This window comes from Seriola lalandi, unplaced genomic scaffold (genome assembly GCF_002814215.2).
Source record: "Seriola lalandi dorsalis isolate HSWRI2012SDOR001 ecotype SW California unplaced genomic scaffold, Sedor1 jcf7180002054584, whole genome shotgun sequence".
Taxonomy (NCBI): domain Eukaryota; kingdom Metazoa; phylum Chordata; class Actinopteri; order Carangiformes; family Carangidae; genus Seriola; species Seriola lalandi.
This window is the reverse complement of record NW_019525137.1, coordinates 1,231,789-1,255,792: the sequence shown is the minus strand read 5'-3', so window position 1 is coordinate 1,255,792 and position 24,004 is coordinate 1,231,789. Positions and strand designations below refer to the sequence as shown.

General features: G+C 44.3%; 1 protein-coding gene across 1 annotated transcript in view; it reads right to left on the bottom strand.

Moving 5' to 3' along the window:
• The window catches only part of LOC111664247 (protein bicaudal D homolog 1-like), a 43,222-nt gene that overhangs the window by 4,175 nt on the left and 15,043 nt on the right, over nt 1-24,004 (bottom strand). Inside the window, exons 2-9 of the mRNA XM_087177247.1 lie at nt 8,923-9,135; nt 8,049-8,201; nt 7,067-7,371; nt 6,069-6,243; nt 3,315-3,812; nt 3,046-3,224; nt 1,338-1,728; nt 770-964 (exon numbers count right to left, since the gene is read on the bottom strand). Of these exons, the coding sequence (XP_087033373.1) occupies nt 770-964; nt 1,338-1,728; nt 3,046-3,224; nt 3,315-3,812; nt 6,069-6,243; nt 7,067-7,371; nt 8,049-8,201; nt 8,923-9,135 (2,109 nt within the window). The remainder of the gene's footprint in view (nt 1-769; nt 965-1,337; nt 1,729-3,045; nt 3,225-3,314; nt 3,813-6,068; nt 6,244-7,066; nt 7,372-8,048; nt 8,202-8,922; nt 9,136-24,004) is intronic.

The following is a 24,004-nucleotide window of genomic DNA, read 5'->3' as shown; positions in this document are numbered from 1 at the left end:
TTCATGTCTCCTCTTGTCATCCCATGTGGTTCCTCGTGTTTTGGCCTGCTGTTAGGTTCTGGTGTAACCCTCGTGCTTCAGTTTCCTGTTGTGGTTCTCCAGCGGTTCTTAAGTTAATAAACCTTTTGCACCTCATTCCCCTGTGCTGGCTGCATTTTGAGTCCAGCCTTACCCGCATCGTGACAGATCATGACAGACGGATGGATGAATGGATGGATGGACAGATGGATGGATGGATGGACGGATGGATGGATGGATGGACGGATGGATGGATGGATGGACGGATGGATGGATGGACGGACGGATGGACGGATGGATGGACGGATGGACGGATGGATGGACGGACGGACGGATGGATGGATGGACGGACAGATGTATATGTGGATGGACATATGGATGGATGGATGGATGGATGGATGGATGGATGGATGGATGGATTGGAAACTTGGAGCAGATTTATGGGGATAATATTGCATTCAATACATTGTGCATCGTTTCATACAGTACTCTGATTGGTTAGTTTGCAGTCCACAGTCATAATAGAGTCATGTTTATCAACCCTTTGTCTGACAGCCTAAAATCTGAACAAAAGAGTCTTTAATCGTGCACTTTGCTGAACTTATGTGAGTGTTCTAGCCTAATGTCTTTCCTGTACCTTCTTGCCTGTCATCATTTTTTTTTTTTTTTTTGCCCCATAGACCAAAAATCTTGTTAGACTTGTATCGTTCTGCCCTTGACTCAGAACACATCACATGTCAGCCCTCTGTACCTGTTTGTTAGCCTTGAGCACCAGTCTGAGGGTGGCTATCTGCTCTCTCTTGGTGCTGAGCAGAGACTTGAGCTTCAGGATCTCCTCCATGCAGCTCTCCTTGTCCTTGTCCAGCAGAGGGGCCAGTTCCCTGGCTGCAGCTCTCTGTCTGGACAGCTGCAGAGACCGGTCCACTGCCCGCTGGAGGTGCTTCACCTGGGGGAGGGGAGGGGGAGAGAGGTGGAGGGGAGACATTTTGAGGGTGAGTCTGGCTAAAAGGAGAGAGTTAATCTGTGGAAGAAAAGAACAGAGGAGAGATGAACAGGAAGGAAGGAAAGGAATGAAAATACTCAGCTGAAAAAAACAAATTACATGAAAATCAGACTTTAGTTAACAGAGATGTCAGAGCTTAGTGAAGAGAAAAGAGAGAGATGGTGGAAAATAAATGGGGGGAAAAGGACAAAAGGGTGAATCTGGAGGGAGGGGGGTTGAACTAGACAGAGACAGTTATCTGAAAATAATGATCCATTTGTGCTGAAGGTGAAAAGTGTAAGAAAAGAGAGGACTGACAGGAAAAACTGAATTCTACCTGGTCTCTGATGATGGCGTTGAGGTTATAGATATTCATGGGCTCCTTGCGCAGCTCACCGGCCGGCTCCATGGCAGGCGATGATGATGATGATGACGATGAAGAGGCACTGATACTGGGTGACCGGGTTGGAGGGGTGCAGGCCGTTGGGCCCTGCTCAGATGGCATCTGCAGGCCCTCTTTGTCTCCCTCCTTCTCCTCCCCTCCACCCTCCCTCGACAGGGGCTCTTTGGATGGAGACTCCGAGGGGCTCCGCGACTCCCCAGGACTTGAGGTTGTGGAAGCGACAGCGGCCAGCCGCCTGGCAAGGCGTGGTGTGAGGAGAACTTTGCTGTTGTCCGAGGACATGGCTTTGAGACTGGCACTGAGGCCCCTGAGCCCTCTGCCTTGTCTACAAGCAGAAACAGAATGAGAACAGCTTGTTAACACATACAAACTTTAATATGTTAGTGATTATCTGCTGCAGGTATCCACCAAGTCTGAGTTTGACATGTCTGTGTGACATGTGTTGTATGACGTGGTAATGTGTCATGGATGTCTCTACGTGAGACTGGAGGATTTACCATGTAGTTAGAAAGCTTCTCTACAGTGTTCCACATTCATCACCTCAATTTGTCCACAGTTTTATAATGAACTGAAGATTTATTCACACGTCTCATCATATCACATCAAATATTTCTAACATTGTGATTTGTTTATCTACTGTAGAGCTGTGTGAAACACCGGTCCATTATAATAGCAGTACACCAAGCTGCAGCACACCTGGCTTTTAAAGGGAATGGGAGATGCGCCCTGATTGGTTTAATGGATGTTACACCCAAAACACTCCTATGAATAATTTAAAGATTAAGTACAACCCATTGAAACATGCACGTTGAGCAGCGTCTGTTTTTCCCGTCATTGAAATAGCAAACGTGACACGCACTGAATGCACTTGGCTCACACGCTCCAGACCATTAGCTTTGGATCGTTAAAATAGAGCCCAAAGTCTTCCTTTCTACTAACTCTAACACCCTGTTGCCAGTGTGGTGAAGAGCCCTAACTTATGCCTCTCAAAGTGTGGTCCGCTAGCCAATAGTATCTTGCCAGTGGTAGCCTGTAAACATATTTTTGAATTAATAAAGCACTGTGCCTTTTATAATTTTCCTTCAGATTTCTCTGTAACTTGGAGATGAATAAACTCTTGTCTTATTCAGACTCCCAGTGATATTTGGCTGCAGACAAGGAGCCAGACTACAGGCACATTCAGAGCATTAAAAAACCAGCCTTCTGAGTAAGTTGACTGTGTTGGAGCTGCAATGGCACCAGAGAGAGCTCTGGCAAAAGTGCTGTCCAGCATCATCAGGAGAATCTGTTGAAGACTCTCTTCGTGACCTCATGTTCATCCCTCAGAGTATCTTGAGGGGGTTCTGCAGAAATATGGGGTTCTAGGAGAGCTGTGTCCACATCAAGACTGTGAGAACAGTCAGTGCTTGAAAATACAACATGCATGAGTGAAGTAAACCTGGAGACATCCAGCAGCTCTTATTTGGCAGAAGTTCTGGATGGATAATCAATGATGATATTAAAAAATTAAATGAACAGTTTGGACTAAATCTAGATTTTATTGTGAAATGTGTCACATTGAGCCTCAGTCCCTGTCACTTTGAGAAATCTAATTCCCCTCTTTTACTGCTGTGTGCTTGTCATTGACGAAACAACAGTCGACCTGTAGTAGTCCAGCATGACGCGGTTGGGCGTCTCATTGTTGCACAGACAGACGTGATGGTAGAGCTGGGCGAGCTCCTCACTCAGCATCACCAGCTCGTCTTGAGCTGCAATCAGCGCCCCCTGGCTCTCATTGGCTGCGGACTGAGCTGCCTGCAAATCCAACTCCAGACTGGAAATCTGAGGGAGGAGGGACGAGAAGAAAACCCTTCATCTATGTAACCGTCTCTTGATCTGTTCAGACGGACACAGTCGGTCTACAGTGGTTACCTTCTCGCGTCCCTCCCGGCAGCTCTTCTCCAACGAGGCGGCCTGCCTCTCCATCTTGTGGAGCTGACTGTTTCTTTTCGGCCTCTCCTCCGCCGCCGCCTCCTCACACTGAGCCAGCCTTTCACGGAGGACCTTCAGCTCCGCCTTTAGCTCCACCACCTCTGTCACGGCCACACGGTACTTGCACTGCATGATCTCCAGACCCGGCGTTTGGTATGAAAACACCTGACTTCTGGTCAGTGTCTCGCTCTTATCCTCCCCAGTCTCTCCCTCTCCCTCAGCCTCCTCCTCATCTCTGCCTAGCTCCATCAGGGCGTCGGGGTTGAACTGGGAGATGACACTGCTGTGGGCCCTTCGATGCAGGCGGCGGAGGGCGGTGACTTTCTGGGTAAGGCGGAGCCCCTTTTCATACTGCTCGGTCAGGGCCCCCTGGGTGTGTTGGAGCTGAGTCTGGGACTCCTGCAGGCTCGTCATCAGCGTTACTTTCTCACGCTCCACCTGAAGGAGGAAGCAGCCGGAGAAGAGAACGACATGTATTGATGTATTAATCCCAGATGTTTTGTATATTTTTTACAGGCTCAGACCATCTAACACATCAAATTTAGACTTTGACATTGATAATGACAATGGGCACAGCCAAAAAGAAAAAAATAATAATTTGATAACATGATCACTCAGAGAGAAAGTTAGAAGACACAGACTTTCTTTTTTTAAAGTAACTTTTTCAGGCATTAATACTTTGTTATTCATTTGCCTTTATTACAGTCCTAGTGAGAGAGAGAGAGATGGAGAGGATATGCCGTAAAGGGCCACAGGCTCGACTCGAACCTTGGCCACCGGGGCAAAGACTAAGACCAAATGTCATGTGCTTCACGAGGTGAACCACCTGAAAGATAGTCTGTCTCGGGCCCCAGACAGACTATCTTTCTTATTTAGTCTCTCACACAGAGCACAGCCTCCGTCTGGATCCACAATAGTTTAGTCTTTATTTACTTCAACTCCAGAACGTAACAGACTTTTATTAGAGGCAGGTCTTTATGTCTAACTCCCTCTGTTTGATATGAAGAGTTGGTCATAGTCGTTAGTACGAAGCCACGTTACCGATGACTTCTCTCTCTCCCTCTCTCTCTCCTGCTCTCTCTGCTCTGTGTGTCTTATGTTTAGTTATTCCTCTGCCTCCTTTAGTAATAATGATACATGGAATTAAAGTCTTTTATTTGCTGTAATGGAGGAGAGGCTCAGTGTATTGGGAGTGTTCCTCCTCTTCCCTGCAGTTCCTGAGCAGGAAACCAGAGTGGCTCAGTAGACTGCGGCTTGGCACTCCACTGACCAGTGGTGGAAATATCATCCCTCAGTCAGTCAGTCAGTCAGTCAGTCAGTCAGTCAGTCAGTCAGTCAGTGAGGGACATTCCAGAATATAGGGCTGACCCTGCTGTTGTGTTCTGGCATCTGATAAGTCCTTAAAGCCATGGATGACTTATTCACACCTTCCCTTCTCAGGTCATATTTAATTGTCACACTGATGCACAAAGTGTGATATGTTTGACTGAGACTCACTATTCAACACAAAAACACATCTCTTACCATCTCCACATCCAGACCTGAACTAAAAACTTTTAACTTACACTGAACCATAAAGGCTGTCTCAAAAGAAGCTTTGAAACTACACATCTTCATTATGTTAGCTCATACAGAACCACTTCACCAAATAACACCGAGGTAAACAGTTCAAGTTCTTCTGGTTGTGAAGAAACAATACTGCAGCATTACGCAGTGGGGATACTGTATGTCATTAATATAAAGCCAGCAGTGAAACCCACCATCTACTGGGGCCTGGTCGATAGTGTGGTGTATCAGTGAGATATAAATAAGCTCTTCCTGCAGCTCGGCCTATCACAGAGGCTGCAGAGAGCAGGGGAGGATGGGATTACACCTACAGGAACTGAAACAGAGCCACACACACACACACACACACACACACACACACACACACACACACACGTGCTACACACACAATATACAGATTTGTGGTGATCTGAGCATGAACTGATTCACTAAGTTTGAGAAATGCTCAGAGCGTGTGAGAGAAAGCTGCTGGGAAAGAAAACAAGTGAATGAGTTAGAGTGTGACAAGAGGAGACAGACAGACAGACAGACAGACAGACAGACAGACAGGGTTTTACACAGTGGGGATACTGTATGTCAGCTTGGTTTCACATTAAATTATTCAAAAGCTTTGTTTTTTAAAGAGGAGTCAGCTGCTGGATTCTGAACCAGACAGACGCTGAAAATAAAGAATAGAGCTGTCGTCTGTTTTTCTGAGTGTCACATACAAACTGTGCCACAGATTTTATGTCACTGACTTATTAGGTGATTACATTACGTGTTCTGTAACACCACCATCAGTGTGTTATTACAAATTAATAAACCAAAAAGAGGCTGGAAGACTGATTCATGGCTTCCTTTCAAGACGACTTGATTACTGTGATTCTCTTTTTACTGAGAGACTTCAGCTGAGTCACAATTCTCCAAAAGCAGAGACCACATCAGTCCAGTTTAACTTCCTGTTACATTTAGAATTGATTTTAAGCTCCTCCTCCTTATATACAAAGGCCTTAATAGCGGATGACCACGTTACATTGTTGACTCCCTGATTAACTATAGACACTGAGATCATCTGCTGCTGCTTTATTGAAGGTTTTAACTTTAAATTAACTAACCCTAACCCTAACCCTTTATAGAGAACACACTCACTGTCATTATGTGCTGCTTGAGCTTCTGGATCTCAGTCAGGTTCATCTCACTGTAGAGGTCCAGCGTCGTCGCTCCCTCAGATTTTCGACCTGGCCCCCGACACTCTCCATTGGCCCTGGGCACAGGCCCTGCAGCTGGCCCTGCTCCTGTCCCGCCCTGGAGGTGGCCGTTACATCTGGCAGATCAGGGCAGAGTAGACCTTTAAAGCCCAGAAATGAACTTCTACTTCCAACATAACAAGTAGAAGAAGTAGTTAGAGATTTATAACCAGCTATGTAAAGAAAGTTTGAGAGTGAAAGTCTTTTACAATCATTACGATTACAATACAATCGATGAGTTCTGTGGTCAATTGAGTCTTGTTGTAAAGTGGTATCCATTTTCCTTTACTATCAAAAAATCCCATGTTCCAACTCAAACTAACAGTGAAAACTAATAAAAACACATCAGTGAACCTCACTGTTACACCGGGTGACGTGTTGCTTGAAACAAAAAACAACACACCAAATTTGAATTAATGTGGTGGAGGTCAAGAAGCGGAGCACAACCAACAAGAAGAAAATGAGTGGAAGGGTAAATGAACCCACCCTCAACATCCTAGTGTGTGTGTAACATTTGCTAAAAAAAATACACTGTCCAGCTGTTGTAGGAAATTACTGAGTCTCTTTTTGAATGAAACTATATGCTTGTGATCCAAAACCAATGGGCTTGGAGCTGAGAGCCAAGGACAGAGTTAACAAGTCAAAGTGTTGAGAAAAGAACACATTAAAGGTCACATCGTTGGTTTGGGAATGGAGAATATTGCCAACCTTGTTCTTTAAAGTTAGAGAAATACGTTGACCTTTCTAACTTTAAAGTGTTTCAGGAACCTGAACCTGACAATATGTGAATACACTGCCAGTGTGCATAATTCAGGAAATAGAAAACACGTCTGGTAAAGCAGATCAATAGGATATAGATGGATTTTGCTGGAGACAATGTTAATTATTTGCGACATCCACCTTGTCGGCTCGTCTGTGTTGGGGGAGAGCAGAGTTGTGGGGGTGGCGGTGCCGCTGGGCGGGGCAGAGGTGAATGTCAGGTGGGCGCTGCCGGTGTAAGCCACGTCACACATGCTGAGGTGGTGGACCAGCTCCCTGCGCAGGTGTTTCTTCTGCTCACGCTCGCTCTTCAGAGACTCCAGAGCTTCCTCCAGCTGGGCGTCTGAGATCTCCTTCAAACGCAGCGCGTCCTGCAGCTGGCTGTTGAGGAGCTCCGTCTCCTCCTCCAGGACCTTGATCTCGTGCTTCAGACCTTCATATTCCACCTGAACCACAGATGGAGGGATAGACACGTTCATGGGATGAAAATCAAGTTGTGCATCATTGATTTCATTACATCTGTTTTTTGTAAACCTTCTCTACATTTCATGTGAAATGAACTGACATCGTGGCTTTAAATATCTCTCTGACTTCTCCCTGTCCCTGAAAAGACAAAAGCAATATTATTATATTGCTTTTTATATCGCAGGAGCAAACATGTTATATTATGAGCATAAAAAAAAATTAAATTTAAAAATACTAAAAGACAAAACTGTCCAAAGAGGATTCTTTAAGTTTGGACATGTATTTCATTTCATTTCATATTTTATTTTGAAGTAGAGTTCCTTGTGTATCTTTGTCCTGTTTCCCTCCTTGTTGACTTCCTGCCCCGCCCTAATGTGTCACACCTGTGTTTTATCACCCTTACCTCCCATGTTTCCCCTGTGTCTCCTACAGCTTCCGTTTTGTGTTCCTGAGTTTTTACCTGGATTCTGGATTATTTCTGACTTGTGTTTTGCCTGTATTGTTAATTGGTTTTCTTTATCAAATCACCTTTATTCCACCTCTGTCAGGTTTTGTGTTAAGGACCCAAATGCAGAGACTGTTGACAAATGTATAATGTGTATTCTGAATATCTTCTGATTCTCTACAGCAGGTCCGAGTGTGTCTGAATGATTTGTACCTGATTCTGTTTCAGCGTTGACACCAGTTTCTGCAGAGAGATGTTCTCCTCCTCCAGCTCCGTGTAGTCCTGCAGCAGCCGCGACTCTCGAAACTTGTATTCCCTGATCTCCTCTCTCATCCGGCTGCGCTGCAGCTCCAGCATCTCGTTACTCTGCTGAGACAGAGCAGAGACAGAGCTGAAGCTGCATGATGTTAATGACACGTCACTTTCATCTATACTGCAGCAGCTGTCTTGGGTTAGCTGGCTTTTCGTAGAAAAGAGAGAGGAAGGACTCGTTACAGATCCTCACCATAGGAAACCTTCAGCTACAACTGGATACCATTCTACCACTTCCTGTTTGTTTCCATCAAATTATGAGTACGGGTATTAGGGCCACATTGAGGAAAAAAAAGATATCGTCGTAATATTTCGATAATTAAAAATGTAAAATTTCAAGAAAAAAAAACAACTTTAAGGAATATTACATCAACCAATCAAACAGGTCAAAGGAGAGTCAGTGTCAGCATGAACTGCTTCTGCTGTTTGTCTGTCTAACAATAGAATAGACCCAAAAAAAACCTGAAATTACTTTTGGAACTTTATTATTGTAAAAATTACAACTTTATTCTTGTAAACTTTTGACTTTTTTCTTGAAATATGATTTTATTCTAAAAATTGCAACTTTATTCTCATAATATTATGACTTTATTCTCATAATTTTTCTGGTTAGTTTGTATTTATATATTTATTTATTTATTTATATATTTTGCTTTGCTTTACATTTTAAAATTGAAACCTTCTGTACATGAAGGTGTCCTGTTTTAAAAGAGCACCCAGCCACCTCCTGTAAAGACATGGTAATGACATCATAACCCTCGCTGGCGTAGTGTACCTCCCTGAGCTCCTGCAGCACGGTGCTCAGGTGCTCGTTGTCGGCCTGGGTGTTGGAGGCTGTGGCCCGGCTGTGTTTCAGTTCCGCCTGCAGCTCCAGGAGGCGGCCCATGTAGTAGGCCTCCTTTGTGGCAGACTCCTGCAGCAGCGTCTCCTCGTTGGTCTCCCCATCCTCTGCCACCTTGCGCTGGGTGGAGTAGGCGTGGCCAAACGCCTGGAACAGAGCAGGGGAGGACATGATTGGGTGAATGGTCTCTATGTAAAGTCCACAAGTTGCTGCAGATCCACGTTAAAGCGAAAATGCTCTATCCAATCCACAAACAGAACTATTTCCTGTGAGGTATGAACATTGAGATAATAGTCTATGAAACCAATGAACCCATGAGCAACAATTAGTATATTTCACCTTTTATGAATGATACAAAACTCACTCCATCTGAAATGTTTTCTGCTGATTCATCATTTATTTTACGTAGTAAAAAGTAAAGTAAGATTATCAAAGATTATGGAGAATCTGCTTCTGGATAAATGACTGAAATGATCAACAGCCGACACCAACAGGTTCAAACATGACTGACAGTGGAGGAGTTGGCTGTGATTGGTTTTTCTCCTGTGATCAACACAGTGTATGATCTATCACATTTTCAAAATAAAATAAAATTAATTCACTGACTACAAGCTCTTTTTCAAAGTAAGAGTAAATCATACGTTTCTAAAATACTCAAGTAAAGTACAAAATATACTTCAGTGCACTCAAGTTCCTGTCCACCCTTGGTTTTAACTCATAACAGCTCTGGCTCTTTCTTCGACCTATCTCTATCAGCAATATACATGCAGTGACACTCATGTCTTCTCAGCTACTTATATGTGTAAAATGTAGAAGGGGTTTGTCCATGAAGACGCAGCTCTATAAGAGAGACAGGACACAAGGCAAAGAGATCAGAGAGGTCCAACATGTAAACAGCTGAGTCAGCTTCAGTGGCCTCATGATTACTGAGCTGCTCCACATGAGCTGTCCAGTCCTGCTCCACTGACCACTGAGGGAAGACATCGACTCTCAACTAAAACTCAATGACATGAACTCTAGGCTGAACTTATAAGGTGGACAAAGGTCTGTGGGAAACTACAGAGTCTCCTCTCTTCAACCCCTCACTCCTCTAAGTCCTGTCAATATGTGATTTTGATTAAAGACACGATGAATAGAGAATCGCTGTACACAGGCAGAATGTATAACTGTGCATTGTCCCACAGGGGCTGCAGTGTAAGTACAGTTTCACACAGGAGGCTGGGACTCTGCTCCGTCCCTCTGCTCACTGATGCGTGTGAGACTGCACACGTTAGGGTGTGTTTACTTTAAGTGATTAATGAGCCTCCACTGAAAACACGGCATTGTGGGACTTTTACTGTATGCCCACATTTAATTTGTACAGGTAGGTCTTCTTCCTGCGGGGTTGTAGGTCTGTTCACCTTTCCTTTTGTTAGGTGCAGGATCATCAGCCATCCCTTACACCCCCTGCAGCTAACCTTCTGCAGGAGATGCTCGGTCCCCACGCTTAGCTAGCTCCCCATAGCCCCAGGTCCCTGAGTAGACGCGTTGCTGAGTCTCCAACTTGCAGAATCTGTAAGCTGCAGGGTTGCAGATTTCCCCTGGGAGATGGAGCTGTCTGTCCAGGTCCACCTCCGCCCTCCACTCCAACCCTGATGTCAGGAGCTTCGGTGCTTGTCTCCTGTTGGTATTGGTTGCAGGCCCCCCCCCCCGCCTGAGAAAGTGGATGCTCTGTTGGCTCCCCGCTGGACTCTCTTTGTTTACACCACCACTTCAACCAGCTTCCTTAGAACTTGGTCATGTCACCATCTAAACCCACCTTGTGACAGAGTTGTTTTAGAGCCTGACCGGACGTGCTACAGAGAGGCATGGATGGTCGCACAGTGGTCACCGGTTTGCTCTCTCCCAGGCCATCGATGGAGGTATAGAGGGCAGGGAAAGGTGTTGTAGGTTCAGATGAGAAAACCTCAGTCAAGCCTGTGGCGGTGTTCAGAAGTCTGCTCAGCTGATCGCTCGATACGCGACACCCTCCCACATCCCATTCTCATCAACACGATATCTCAGTAACGCCTTGAAAACTTCTTCAAATTTGGCACAAAAATTCACTTTGAACTCATTAGACTTTGGTGGTAAAAGGTCAAAGGTTAAGGTCATGGTGACCTCACAAAACTTGATATTGGCCTTGTGAACACAATATCTCGAGAACTCTTCAAAGGAATCCCTTCACGTATGGCACATACGTATATATATATATATATATGTGAGTCTAAGTGAATGTATGTGCCAAATGTTGTGTCACAGCGTTACTGAGATGCTGCGTCCACGAGAATGAGACAGATGAACAGACAACCTAAAAACCAGATCATGCTGGCATTGACTGTCACCGGCACAGAGGCATAAAAAAATTCAATGTAAAAGACAAATTTGAAAACTGCTAAGGTCGTGTAGAAATGGTGGAGGTGATGTCCAGTAGTGATATGTTAATGTGCTGCTTGCCTTTACTGTCACTCTAAGGCCAGTGTTCTAGTTACAGACACAGCGCTTCACTGCCAACTCTGACCTCATCCTGTCTGACTGAAAGAGACAAGGACAAGTCCAAAACAGACACAGAGATGAGACAGGGTCAGACAAACAGTGTGGACAGGAGGAGTCCACTGTGACAGGACAGAAATGAGCAATGACACTGATAACAGGGATTCGTCTTTTTCATTCATGTACATAAAAACACCCACAAAACTCACATCATTTCGTCATGCCCCAAAGTCTTTATCTCACTCTATTTCACCTCCCTCTTTCACTCGATCTATCCAAGTAATTTCTCTCCGTCCGACTCCCCTGTGTCTTCAGTCGGTTGCTCTGTCAGCATACTAATGCAGACAGACTGAATAGTTTCCCATAAAAGTGTCCCTGGCTCAGTGATGCTGTGGGAAGGTCTGAGACATCACAATGGGTTTATGGTGCAGTGACTGAGAGTCTGGGTCTTAAAACACAATATTCACCTTGTGGGAAAAGATATTTGTTCTTGCAAAGTGCTTGACAGTGTCTTAGAGACACGATATCATGCTGACCAACAGATTTGAGTTGTTTGTTCACTGTTCAACTTCTCCATGTGACACAGTAGCAGACTGGTACATCATGCAGCCATTCATTTTAATTTAATCTGTCTAACTCCGGTCATCAGGCTGACCCAGAGTCAGACAAAGGCAGCGTTTAGTTAGTTTGTATTTTCTAACCTCATCTTTCCAATTTTCTTGTTCACATTCTTGCCCTCTCACCATTTCCTCCCTTCTTTTATTGTTCACACTGTCACTGGTGCATGATGTTATCAGCCTGCAGACACCCAAGCATCACATTACTGATCCTTGCCCAGCTCAGCTGATACAATTCACATCCTGGATGTTTATCTAAGATTTCCATCCAGAGTGACTTTAGCAGACAGTTCATTACCAAACTGGGGTCATATTTATGAGTTATCTGAGCCACCGACACATCTATGAGGTTGTTTTGTTGGAGAGAATTTTATATATTCAACCAGATGCTGTATGATGATTGTGTGATTCTTTCACAGGAATAAAAAGAGGGAGGATTTCATATGAACATATTGAAATAAAGTATGTGTTAGAATGCATCTGTTTCCCTTTTTCTCATGTGATGATAGCAAAAGTGAACCACAAGCAAAAGGATTTGTTCACAAAACATCTCTTCAGTGTTATGACATTTCACTGTGACCCTCCCACCATGACATCTGGTCAGCTCGACAGGCAGCTGATTTAACTGTAAGCTGTGTTGATCCCAGTGTGTGTGTGTGTGTGTGACCGACCTCTGTTAGTTGAGTAAACAGAGCCTGGCTGCCAGTATTCTAAATCAAGGTCAATTTACTGCCAATTATACTGCAATAGATGCAGGACAGACACATTATTATTTAGAGCGTTTCCTTCCATGCAGGGATTCTGATTTAAGAAGCAGCAGACAGCAGGCGTCCTCTGACCTTGTGTCTTCCGAAGGCACTTCACAGTTTATACACCGGAACTTCCATCAGCTGCTTCTGATACAAGTTTACAAGTTACAGGTTTACATTATTTCAAACCACAGGGGGTTTATTTTACTTTAATATCACTGACAAATCACACATAGGTAATGACATCATTGTCCGAAGAGTCTAAATGAAGAAAAAGGACCAATAATGCATTTGCTTTAAGAGTTGTGTTTGTCCTTTAAAATAGACCTCCTGAAAACAGCTATAGCTAATACCTTTGCTTCCTTAAATTACATTAATGTAGGTTACTCATTTCTCACTGATGCAACTCATGTAATGTGAGGAATGTTCTCCTTTTGCCTGAAGGAGGTATAAAACAAATAGTAATTCTACATCAGTGTGTTTACATTTGTCAATGTCCTTATTCAAAAATGAATTTTTGCAGGCCATTTTTCTGTGTATAGTGATAACTTTATTAAAATAAAAAGTGCTCTGAGAATGTGGTAGCATTATTTGGCCTCCGTATTGTTACAGGGTCAGATGTCGGAACATTTGTGAGATTTTCAAGTGGGCCATGAGTTGAAAAAGGTTGGGAACCACTGATCTAAGGCAATCAGTTTCCTAAATTCTTTTGAGTAAAAACAACTTTTTACTTAGGTCAGACTAACTTGTTTTACTGAAGTTGCTAAGGACTAACTTCTGTTGACTTCACACGTGTGAAAAGGTCTCAATATCAAATCAAATTAAAAAAACCTGGAGATCCACGATGTAGATCTGCTGGTGACAATTGAGGGTCCACATGAACTTTCCACCTGTACCTCAGGGTCTATGGTGGTGTGGACTGTGTGCATGGACTGAACATGTCAACAAACATATATGAACTAGTACATCAGCTGTGTCCACATCTGTTATTGGACTGCATGAACAGACATTTGGTAGATCTGCTGTATTTTCTATGATCTGGAAAGTGACTTACCCCATACGGCACTGAAACAGGAACTATAGCTCTGACCTTGGTAAAAATGATAGAACACTTGGTGTGATGTATTCGGTCAGAAAGCTTTAATCATTAATTTAGAGTGGTTTCTTTCAGAACTAAATATGTACAGATATTCACAACAACTACTTGCTCACGAGCCGATGCATCAGAAACAAAAACACGTATATACTTCTTGGTTATTTGGGTGTTGTGTCATGAAAATAGTGCACACTGGAGACTAGAAATAGAAATAATGAAACTAAAGCCTGAGTTATCTGATTTCTCAGTGAGACCCCGAAGGAAATAAAAAGAATTATAGCCTTCATTTGTAGGAAAAGATCTCTCTCTCTCCGTCCTATCTCTTGCTCCACATTAGCTGTTATCTGTGTGAACAGCTCGAAGACACATGGATCAATATCCACATAAACCCTGCAGGCGTGGGAGAACAGTGTCCTCTTTAATCTGCTACTGAGACAAAGACAAAGACAGTAGCAGGGAGGGAAGGAAACACATGGAGAGAGGAAATCATATGAGATCCTAGCTACTGGGTTTCATTTCATGGAGGCTCGAGTCTATGTGGACTCAAGAAGCTGCTGCATGATGTTCACTTTACGACAATGTTTGCTTTAGATTTACATGATCTATTGCAGCAGAACTCTTTGTGCTCAGCTTCCACTGCTCGTGCAAACTGTCCAGTTATTTCAAATAAACCTCTGATACTGCTGGAAAACCTGAATACATCACTCTGCTGTGCATAACACCAAATACTTAGTTCACAACAATCATCAGGTTTAAAGCAATAATCTGTAACTTTTCCACGTTAAATTGTCTAAAAATGACTAAATGACATGTAGATGACAGCATTTTAAGCAGAACTCAGTCATGTGGCTGATCTTCCATCACATTTCTTCTGCACAGAATGTCATAAATTACATACATTATGTATGAAATGTGTTTGGCTCACTGGTTATTAAGTTTTAATGGATAATTCCAGTTTATTCCAAATTGGATCTTATTTTCATCATTTTATCTGACATCCTCATCTGGATTCATAAAATCTGACTGTCAACAATAAAGCTTACGTTAAGACACCTACATCACCAATACAAGCACACACAAGATAATGACAGCGGATCTGACTTCAGGAAACGACACTTCTGTAAAAATGCATGGAAATTGGTCAATTTGTCTTGAAACAAGACAGCTTGAGTGCCAGATGTTCCGTTTTAGGAATTTTAGGAATAGATCAGGAGGGTGCCATGGTGGATATCTATGCAAGGTGTAGAGGGGGTTAAAAATTAATGGGAGGGGCGTTGCGTAGCGCAGTGGGTTACGCAGGGACCCCATATATATAAGGCCCCCCCCAAAAAAAGCCAAAAAATAAGGTGGGCACCCTCCTTCATAGGTGTTTCGATGCCAGGCCCGCAACACCTCCAGAGGGCTCATGGGCAACATCTGGCATCCCAGGTGCGCCCCCCCTCTGCTTTAACTCCCTCTACTCACCCTGTTGCTGCAGCTTTTGTTTTGGGGTCCAAGTGATGTCTCTCCTCTTGATCCAGAGCCAACGACTAGCCTGTTCAGCTGCACTGGAGAGAGCTTTGATGGCTTGCCAAATTTTTGGTTTGTCCTTGAATTCCCATGTCATTAAGTAGCCTGGTGGTTGACTTGCCCACAAAACCTCTGCAGCCGACCTCCACTGGAGGTCCAGACCCTAACTTTCCAGCCATGTTGGTAAGCATCAGCTGCCAGCTTGGCGTACTTGAGGCTTTTCCATTCATAGGCCTCCTCCACGGCATCCTCCCAGGGCATAGTTGATGGATGTCTGCCTGGTCTCTAGGGTAGCTGAAAGACATTTCAGCACCTGGTTGTGGCGCCAGGTGTAACAGCCTCGCGTAAAGCTTGTCTTGGAGCCCACCAGAATGTGCTTTAGGCTGGCTGGAGATGGACAGAGCTGGCACATAGGGTTTTCTCCGTACCACCGGTTGAGGTTGATTGGAGATGGCAGGACGTCGTAGGTGGCTCAAATGACGAAGCTGGTTGGATGCACTTCCATGTCCCACAGCTCCTTCCAAGAGAACTTTCTCTTCTCAACCTCCTCCCATTGCGTGCATTGCCCTGCTTTGCTTGAGAGACCACTTTTGCACACTTCATTGCCCGCTCTTGTCGGCATTCCTCTTCAACCACCAGACTGCGATGGGGATGCTTTGTGCCAGGATGGCACTCTCTCCAAGGCCAAGACCTCCTCTCCCTTGCTGTACGTGACCAACAATGATCTGATGCTTGAGGGCTGACTTTGCCTGCTAAATAGCTACAACTTCCTTCCAGTTGCCAGGGTAGGAGCTGTTCTGGCAACATATGGATCATGGATTATGTCAGTGGCATTTCCAACCTTACTTTGGACCACTAGTACTCTGTAAGACTGGACACTGGTAATTCCAGACTACCTTTTTCATACAGTGCTGTGTTGGTAATGCACCTGGGAAAGACAAACCATATTTTGGCAAATTAACTGACCAGCCTTTCCAGTTTGTCAGGCATAAAGAGTGGGATCTCATAGATGGTCATGGGCAACATAAGTTGGGGGAGGAGACCGAACTGAAGGCACCAGAGCTTCAAACTGCCAGGTACCAAGGACTTGTCAATGGTCTCTAGGCCACTGATGGTCTCCTGCCTAATCCGGTCCAGTTGGTCTGTGTCCCTGAGGATTGCATCATATCATCATCCAAGACTTTTGATTAGTTTCTCTGCCACTGTTGGTATGGGTTCGGTGTAAAAACTTTACTTGGACAGCTTCCCTTTGATGACTGATATGCTCCTGGACTTGTTTGGCTTTATCTTGAATCGGGCAAGCTCAATGTTCTCTTGTAGCTTCTTCAGGAGTCGCCTAGTGCAGGCCTTGGTTGTGGTAAGTGTGGTCAAATCATCCACATATGCCCTGATAGGAGGGAGTCGCAGACCGGGTTTGAGCTGCTCTCCTCCTACCACCCAATGTGAGGCTCAGATGATGACCTCCATGGCCATGATGAATGCTAATGGGGAGATTGCGCATCCAGCCAAAGGCGTTGGCGAGATCCAAGTGAAGATCTCTTCCATACTTTTTGGCAGCTTGGATTTGGTGCCAGATCATGCTTACATGCTCCAAACACCCAGAGAAGCCGATCATTGCCTTCTGCACAGAAGTGTCGATGTAGTTGTTCTTCAGTAGCCTGTCAGCCTATGAGCTAGGACACTGAATAAAACCTTTCCTTCAACATTCAGGAGGCTAATGTGGCGAAACTGGTTGATGTTAGCAGAGTCTTTTTCCTTTGGGATTAGAATGCCCCCTGCCCACCACCTTTATCAATCTCCACAGGAACCGTAGTACATCTGGTGCATTCTTGTAAAACCTGTACGGGACTCCGTTGGGCCCAGGGGAGGATGCGGCTCTTGCCCAACATACAGCTGCTACCACCTCACTCCACTTGGGAGGGCTGATGTCTAGTTAATGTTCAGGAGAAGGTAATGGTGGCATGCCAGGTGGGAGGGTGAACTGCTCACACCATCGGCTGTCCATGCGGACTTCTTCTAGGTGAGCTTCGAGATCTTCCCTTGATGTTGCAACTTTGCCGCTTTTCTCCTTTGAGAACAGACAAACCTGAAGGGGTCATTCAAGAAGTTCAATCTGGTCCCATCCTTCTTTCTGCACCTCTTTCTCAGGTTCTCTGCTCTCCTTAAGGATCAAAGTCAGTTCTTGATCTCTGGTTGTAGCATGTCATTCCCTCCTTCTCTTCTTCTGCTGCTTTTCTCCACTGTTACTTCAGCTGGATTCTATGATCAGCCGCTCTGTCTCCTGCTGTCTTCTGGATTTGGTTGGGATGGGAGGTGGTTTCTTCCTTTTTTCTGCAACTCCGAGGCACTCAGCTCCATAGTTGTAAATGAGTTCTCCCATTCTGTCCAGCTTCTTCACAGCAGTTCCCTTTAGTTGGCCCAGAAGGTCCAGAGGATTGCTGAGGTCTTTGTTGACCCACTCACTCTTTACACAGGATTTAGGCCACTTGATTAGTGGCTTTTGCCCCTGGGTCTTAGTCTCAATTGCAGGCTGTGGTAAGCTGGGCTCATTGGTCTCTGCTCTGTTTGACTCCACCTCTCTCTCTGGGACAGGGGTATTGCTGTACTGCCAACTGTGGTTTCCTCCTGCTGCTGAACTTCACTTGCCTGACTCGACTTGCTTCATAAGAAGTAGTGGTCAATGTGAGGTCCCTGTTCCACTACCTTCAGACACCTTTTCCAGTATTCTCAGGCCTGAAGAGGATGTTACTTTAGACCAGCTGCAGCTGCAAATCTGGAGCTTGATTCCTGGATCTGGAGTTGTAGTTTCCGGTATGGTGCTGGCCATTATTCTTGTTGTCTGCTTTGTTCCAGGGTCGGTTGCCATGTTGTCTGTTGAAGAGTAATATTCCACCCCCACTCTCACTGACTCTGGGGGTATCTTCTTGGGGGTATCACCGGGTTCCTCCTGCCACAGGTATCTAGCCTATGGCAGGCCCGTTAGGGTCTTTCCCTCCTGTCAGCTGTCTTTCCAGGCTGTCACCCTAGTTGCCAGTTGCTCTCTTCACTGGGTGAATCCAGAAGGTCAGTTCCGTTTTAGGACTAGATGATACAATCCCCTGTGACCTGCATTTACCTAAGATGACTGGAGTGGGGACGATCATGCCAACTTCAGGAGGGTTTCCAGGAGGGTGGCATGGTGGATATTGCAGCGGGGTGTAGAGGGGGGGTTAAAGCTTCATTGGGGTCATCAGGTGGAAAACATTGTCTTAATATTGTACAGTCTTGCATATCAAATCCCAAATTACACATGAGCATTTTTCATTTTTAAACATTGATATTCATATATGTGACCAAAAGTATTTAGACACCCTAACATTGTATCCACATGACAGCTGAACATCTCACTCTAAAATCCATTTCCATCTAGAAGTCGGACTTTTCACTTATTTGTGTTTTACAAATGAATTCGGTCAGTTCATTCAATCACAGGCCTGTAGCTGAGTAGCTGAGATGTACAGTAAGTGTGGGTTCATTTATGCTCCATCCACACTACTACACAGTTTTTAAGTCCCTAAAACTGAAACTTTCAGGAACTCTGCTGGACCAGTTTTATTTTGAAAACTCTCGGGTGGTGTTGTAGTCTGGACTTCAGAAACATGTGTGACATCATGGAGGCTACATCCATCTTTATATACAGCCTGAGATAGATAGATAGATAGATAGATAGATAGATAGATAGATAGATAGATAGATAGATAGATAGATAGATAGATAGATAGATGGATAGCTAGATAGACTTTATTTATCCCGTAGGCCAAATTCCTGTGTCCATTAGCTCATTGTTGAGAATAATAATAGCAGATAATAATAAATAAACAATAATAATTAGATTAGTCCACTTCCTTTGCCTGAGGTGATGTATAGCCTGATGGCAGTGGGAACAAAGGATCTCCTGAACCTCTCTGTTCTGCAGTGCAGTGAGATGAGACATTTGCTGCTGTAGCTGCTTCTCTGTCCTGCCAGAATATTGTGGAGAGGATGGTTGGTATTGTCAAAGAAGGCCTCCATCTTACATTGCATGCATCTTTCCACAACAGTCCAGACTCCTGCCACACACAGACCCAGCCTTTTTGATCAGCTTGTCCAGTCTCTTTGTGTTCATGTTGGACATGCTGCTCCCCCAGCAGACTGCAGCATAAAAGGAAACTGTCTACCACCGAGTGATAAAACATGTGCAGCATTTCACTGCAGACATCAAAGGACCTGAGCTTCCTGATGAAAAAGAGCCACCTCTGCCCCTTCAGGTAGATTTGTTCAGGGACCAGTCCAGTTTACTGTCCAGGTGCACACCTAGGTATTTATAAGTGTGCACCACCTCAATGTCCTTCCCTCTAATGTTGACTGGCTGAAGGATGAGCCTAGACCCCTGAAAATTGATGACAATCTCCTTGGTCTTGGAGGTGTTCAGACCTTTCATGTGTGACATCATCTGATGGTGGCAGAGAAGTCATCAACCCGCCACCAAATCACTCGTGGTCTACAAAATCTAGCTCCTCATGTGTGTCATGCTTCTCCCCCGTTTTAAAAACCTAAACTCACAGACCAGAGTGCTGTGTTCAGGAATCCTCATGAAATCATCATGACCTCATACTTGAATGAATAATTCAGCACGTCCTCTCCTCTCTGTGTTTGTGTGTGCGTGCACATGCAGACACAGACATGCATCTTTCAGACATCCGGTCTGCTGTTAAGTGCTTCTGAGCTTGTGGCTGTCATATCCAGAACTACCAGAGAGCACGGGGTTAGAGACCATAGAGTGCAGGAGTTGGAGGACTTACATGACACAATCCAAACAAACTACAGCATCAAAACAGACCATCAAGTTGAATCTAACCTCTGTGACACGTTCAACAGTTTTTCATCACATCAAGATTTCATCTTGACTCATAATTAATTTCCAAAGACTTGTTTTTTCTGCCATCACTGTTTTTTCTTCCCTAACAGAGAAACAGATCCATAAACTCTGTACATCCTGAACCCTGGTTAGAGAGGGAGGTAGAGAATTGACTTGGAGTCAATGTCTGGTAACAACAAGTCATGGAGGGAGGTGTCACCTTTAGTTGTGTGACATCACTGAGGAATAACAGAGCGTCCTTGGGGGGGGGGGGGCTCTCCGTCCTGTTCTGTTTTTAGCCCCAACAGCTGCACTGAAGCACTCTCTGCATTTTCTATCACAGCTCCACTAACACATTCCCTCCCACTGCCACTCTGATGTGGAACCCCACTGACCTCTGTGACCATGAACTCTCATTTTAGCCATAGATTAAAAATACAGCCACAGTGGACACCATGAATGGAAGCCTATGGATGTGACAGACTGTATATGAAAATGAACGAGACTGTCCTGCAGTAAAAAAAAAAACTCTATAGGTTTTTTTGTGCAGCAGGTTATTATGACTAATAGTTATGTTTTGTCACTCTGTGACCTTTAGTGGTCATAATCATGATGACAGGAGCAAAGGGAAAAGTGCGGTGACGTTGTATGAAGAGAGACAAAATCCATGTCAGGAGGAGGTTGTGGTGGATGGATAAATATGACACAGGAGAGTGGTGTTCATGTGAAACCAGCAGTTTATATTGTAACCATGACAACAAAGACCGTCTAATGTTGAGGAAGTTATTCATTTAACCCAAATCACAATCTTTTCCTAACCCTAACCAAGCCATGATTGTTATTATACTAACAACAGCAACAAAGGCAGGTACGCCGCTGTCGATACAGTCCATGTGTTTATTATTCTAACCATGACAACCGAGGTCCGGTAGACTTGCCACCTAAGAGGCGCGAGTTCACGAGACACTCCTATTGGTCATATCAGAGGGTTGATGGTTCAAGTTGGAGGAGTTGTTGAAATGGACGTCAACTCCAGGTCTGGAAAGTGAAGCCTGTTGGAAGTGCCTTTAACCTGTATTCTTTCTAATGGCCAGCAGGGGGGCGACTCCATTGGTTACAAAAAGTACAAAAAAGTCTATGAGAAAAAGACAATTAAAGCAGGCTATACTTTAGGGTGTGGCTACCTTGTGATTGATAAGTCGCTATCTCACACAGCCACCTGCCAATTAGTGTGAACCTATTTTTGGGTGAACTTTGACCTTTCGTTGTGTGTTTTCAGGTCACGAAAGTTAACATTTTGTTTGGCTAAAAATGTCCTGTTCAGCATTTGGTTGTTTAATTTTCCCTGTAAGTACATTTTGTTTAAAGCCTGTTTTGCACTTTAGTCAAAATCAGTATCCCATTTCGCGTTAGCTGGTAAATTAACATTTGTGTTGTAATGGTACCTGGCACCGCCGGGCTGGTAACCTGTGTTAACTATAGACTGTGGGGGTGTTAACTCATGCATTAATATAACGTGTTCAGTCAAAGCCTGATAAGAAGACTTTTGTTTTGTGTTTCTGGTACATGCGACCAAGTTTAAGTTCATTCAAAATGTGATTCTGGGGGTGTGAGATGGCGTTCGACATGTGAGGCTGTGAGGTCTTGGAGCTCTGCATGCAACTTTTAATAAAAGTTTAATAATAAAGTGTTCTTAAGAGTGCTTAATTCCGATAAATATACCAGAACTTTGTCTCAACGTTATATAATGTCAGTCAGTTTTGTTGGGCGGAAAAATATTACGTCTACACGGAGTTGTTCTTGTTTATAATGTGTTTAGCAGTAGCTGCGCGAAAGCTGCTAATTCAGCTGCTAGCAAGAAAGTGGCTAGCTCTCCCACTGATGCGGTTGCAATGTCGTTTTCTCCGGACTCTGTCGATAAGATTATGACGGCGATTGAACTGTTAGGCACGAAAATGGATTCTCAGACGGCTGCCCTCCGACAAGAAACAGTCTCCATTCGTCAAGAGTTGCACACGACTGTCAGCTCTCTACAGTCCGCTAACGCACAGTGTGCTAAGCGCATCAATGACCTCGAACAAGCTACCACCGAGTGGACCTCAACAGTGATGACTCTTGAAACTATAGTGAAGCGTCTGCAATCAAAAGTGTGCAACTTGACAGAGAAGTGCTTGGACTTGGAGGGTCGCAGCCGTCGCCAGAATATCCATCTAATTGGAATAGAGGAGGGCGAAGAAGGGAAAAACCCACGACAGTTCTGCGCCGATGTGTTGAAGGAGATATTGGAGTTAGAGGACACTCCATTTCTGGACCGCGGTCATCGTTCACTGGCACCAAAACCCCATGAAGGAGAGAGGCCCAGACCCTTCATAATCCGCGCACATCACGGGGACGCATCCATCGCATCCTCCGCATTTCGAGCCAGAAGAAGAAGCTGTTTTACAAGGAGAAGCGTGTACACATCTTTCCAGAAGTGGCGAAGAAGCGCGCAGCTTTCATGGAGGTGAGGCAGCTCCTTAAAAACGCTAAGGATGTCAAGTTTGGACTTCGCTTTCCAGCTACATTCCGCATCACCTTCAGAGAGGAGGAGAAATCCTTCACTGACCCTGAACTGGTCGTATCCTACATAAAGGAGCACATTCTACCGCCGTGATGATCAGGTACTCATTAATGAACATTGAAGTGTTAAGATTGAATGAGAGTATTTTGTTGCCTGTCTTTGTTTTAAAAGATAATAGGATGAATGGATATGTTACTCTCTGTTCTATGATACATCCTACTATTTAAGTTTAGAATGTCTCTGGTTCACAGTTAGGCCAGACTTAATGTTATGTGTAACATCTCGATTGTTGTTAAAATCTTGGCCGCTGCCATAGTATGTGGTTTCCTTATGACACTTTCGTCTCTGGTTCACAGTTAGGCCAGACTTAATGTTATGTGTAACATCTCGATTGTTGTTAAAATCTTGGCCGCTGCCATAGTATGTGGTTTCCTTATGACACTTTCCCCTGACTATACAGAATAATGGGCTATAAATTGGCCTAGAGGCAGCAATAGTCTACTGATTTTGAACAGTAATCAACTCGCACAATCTATAGCTTATCAATAAAGCACAATACTCCTTATTCTAAAGTAGATACTGCTATTTTCTGTTTGACTATATGCTGTACACAGTTGAAGTATTTTGCACTGTTAATTTTGTTTTCTAATGTTCAGTTGCTTATGGAGCTTTGGGTCTGTTTAGGTTTTGGTTAGTGAGGGACCTAAAGTGAGATTTGGCTCTTTGCTGGAAGGTGTATGTATTTTTTTTGTGTCTTTTGAAGATTTAGTTTTTGTTTCCGTTTGGTCCCATGGTTGTTTCGCCAGAGTCCTTATATGCTTCGAGATGGAACGCCATGCTTCAATATCATCTACATCGCCATGCATGGCTAGTTTAAATATGCCTCGCAGTGGGGGAAGGCAGTCAATTAAGTTTACTAATTGGAATGTGAAAGGTCAAAGCCATCCCATCAAGCGCTCCAAGGTACTGGCTCACCTTAAATTCTTAAAAACCGATATCGCGTTCCTTACCGAAACACATGTACAGGGGTCTGGGTGTATTGCTCTGAAGAGAGGTTGGGTGGGACAGGTATATCATTCAACTTTCCAGGGAAAGGCA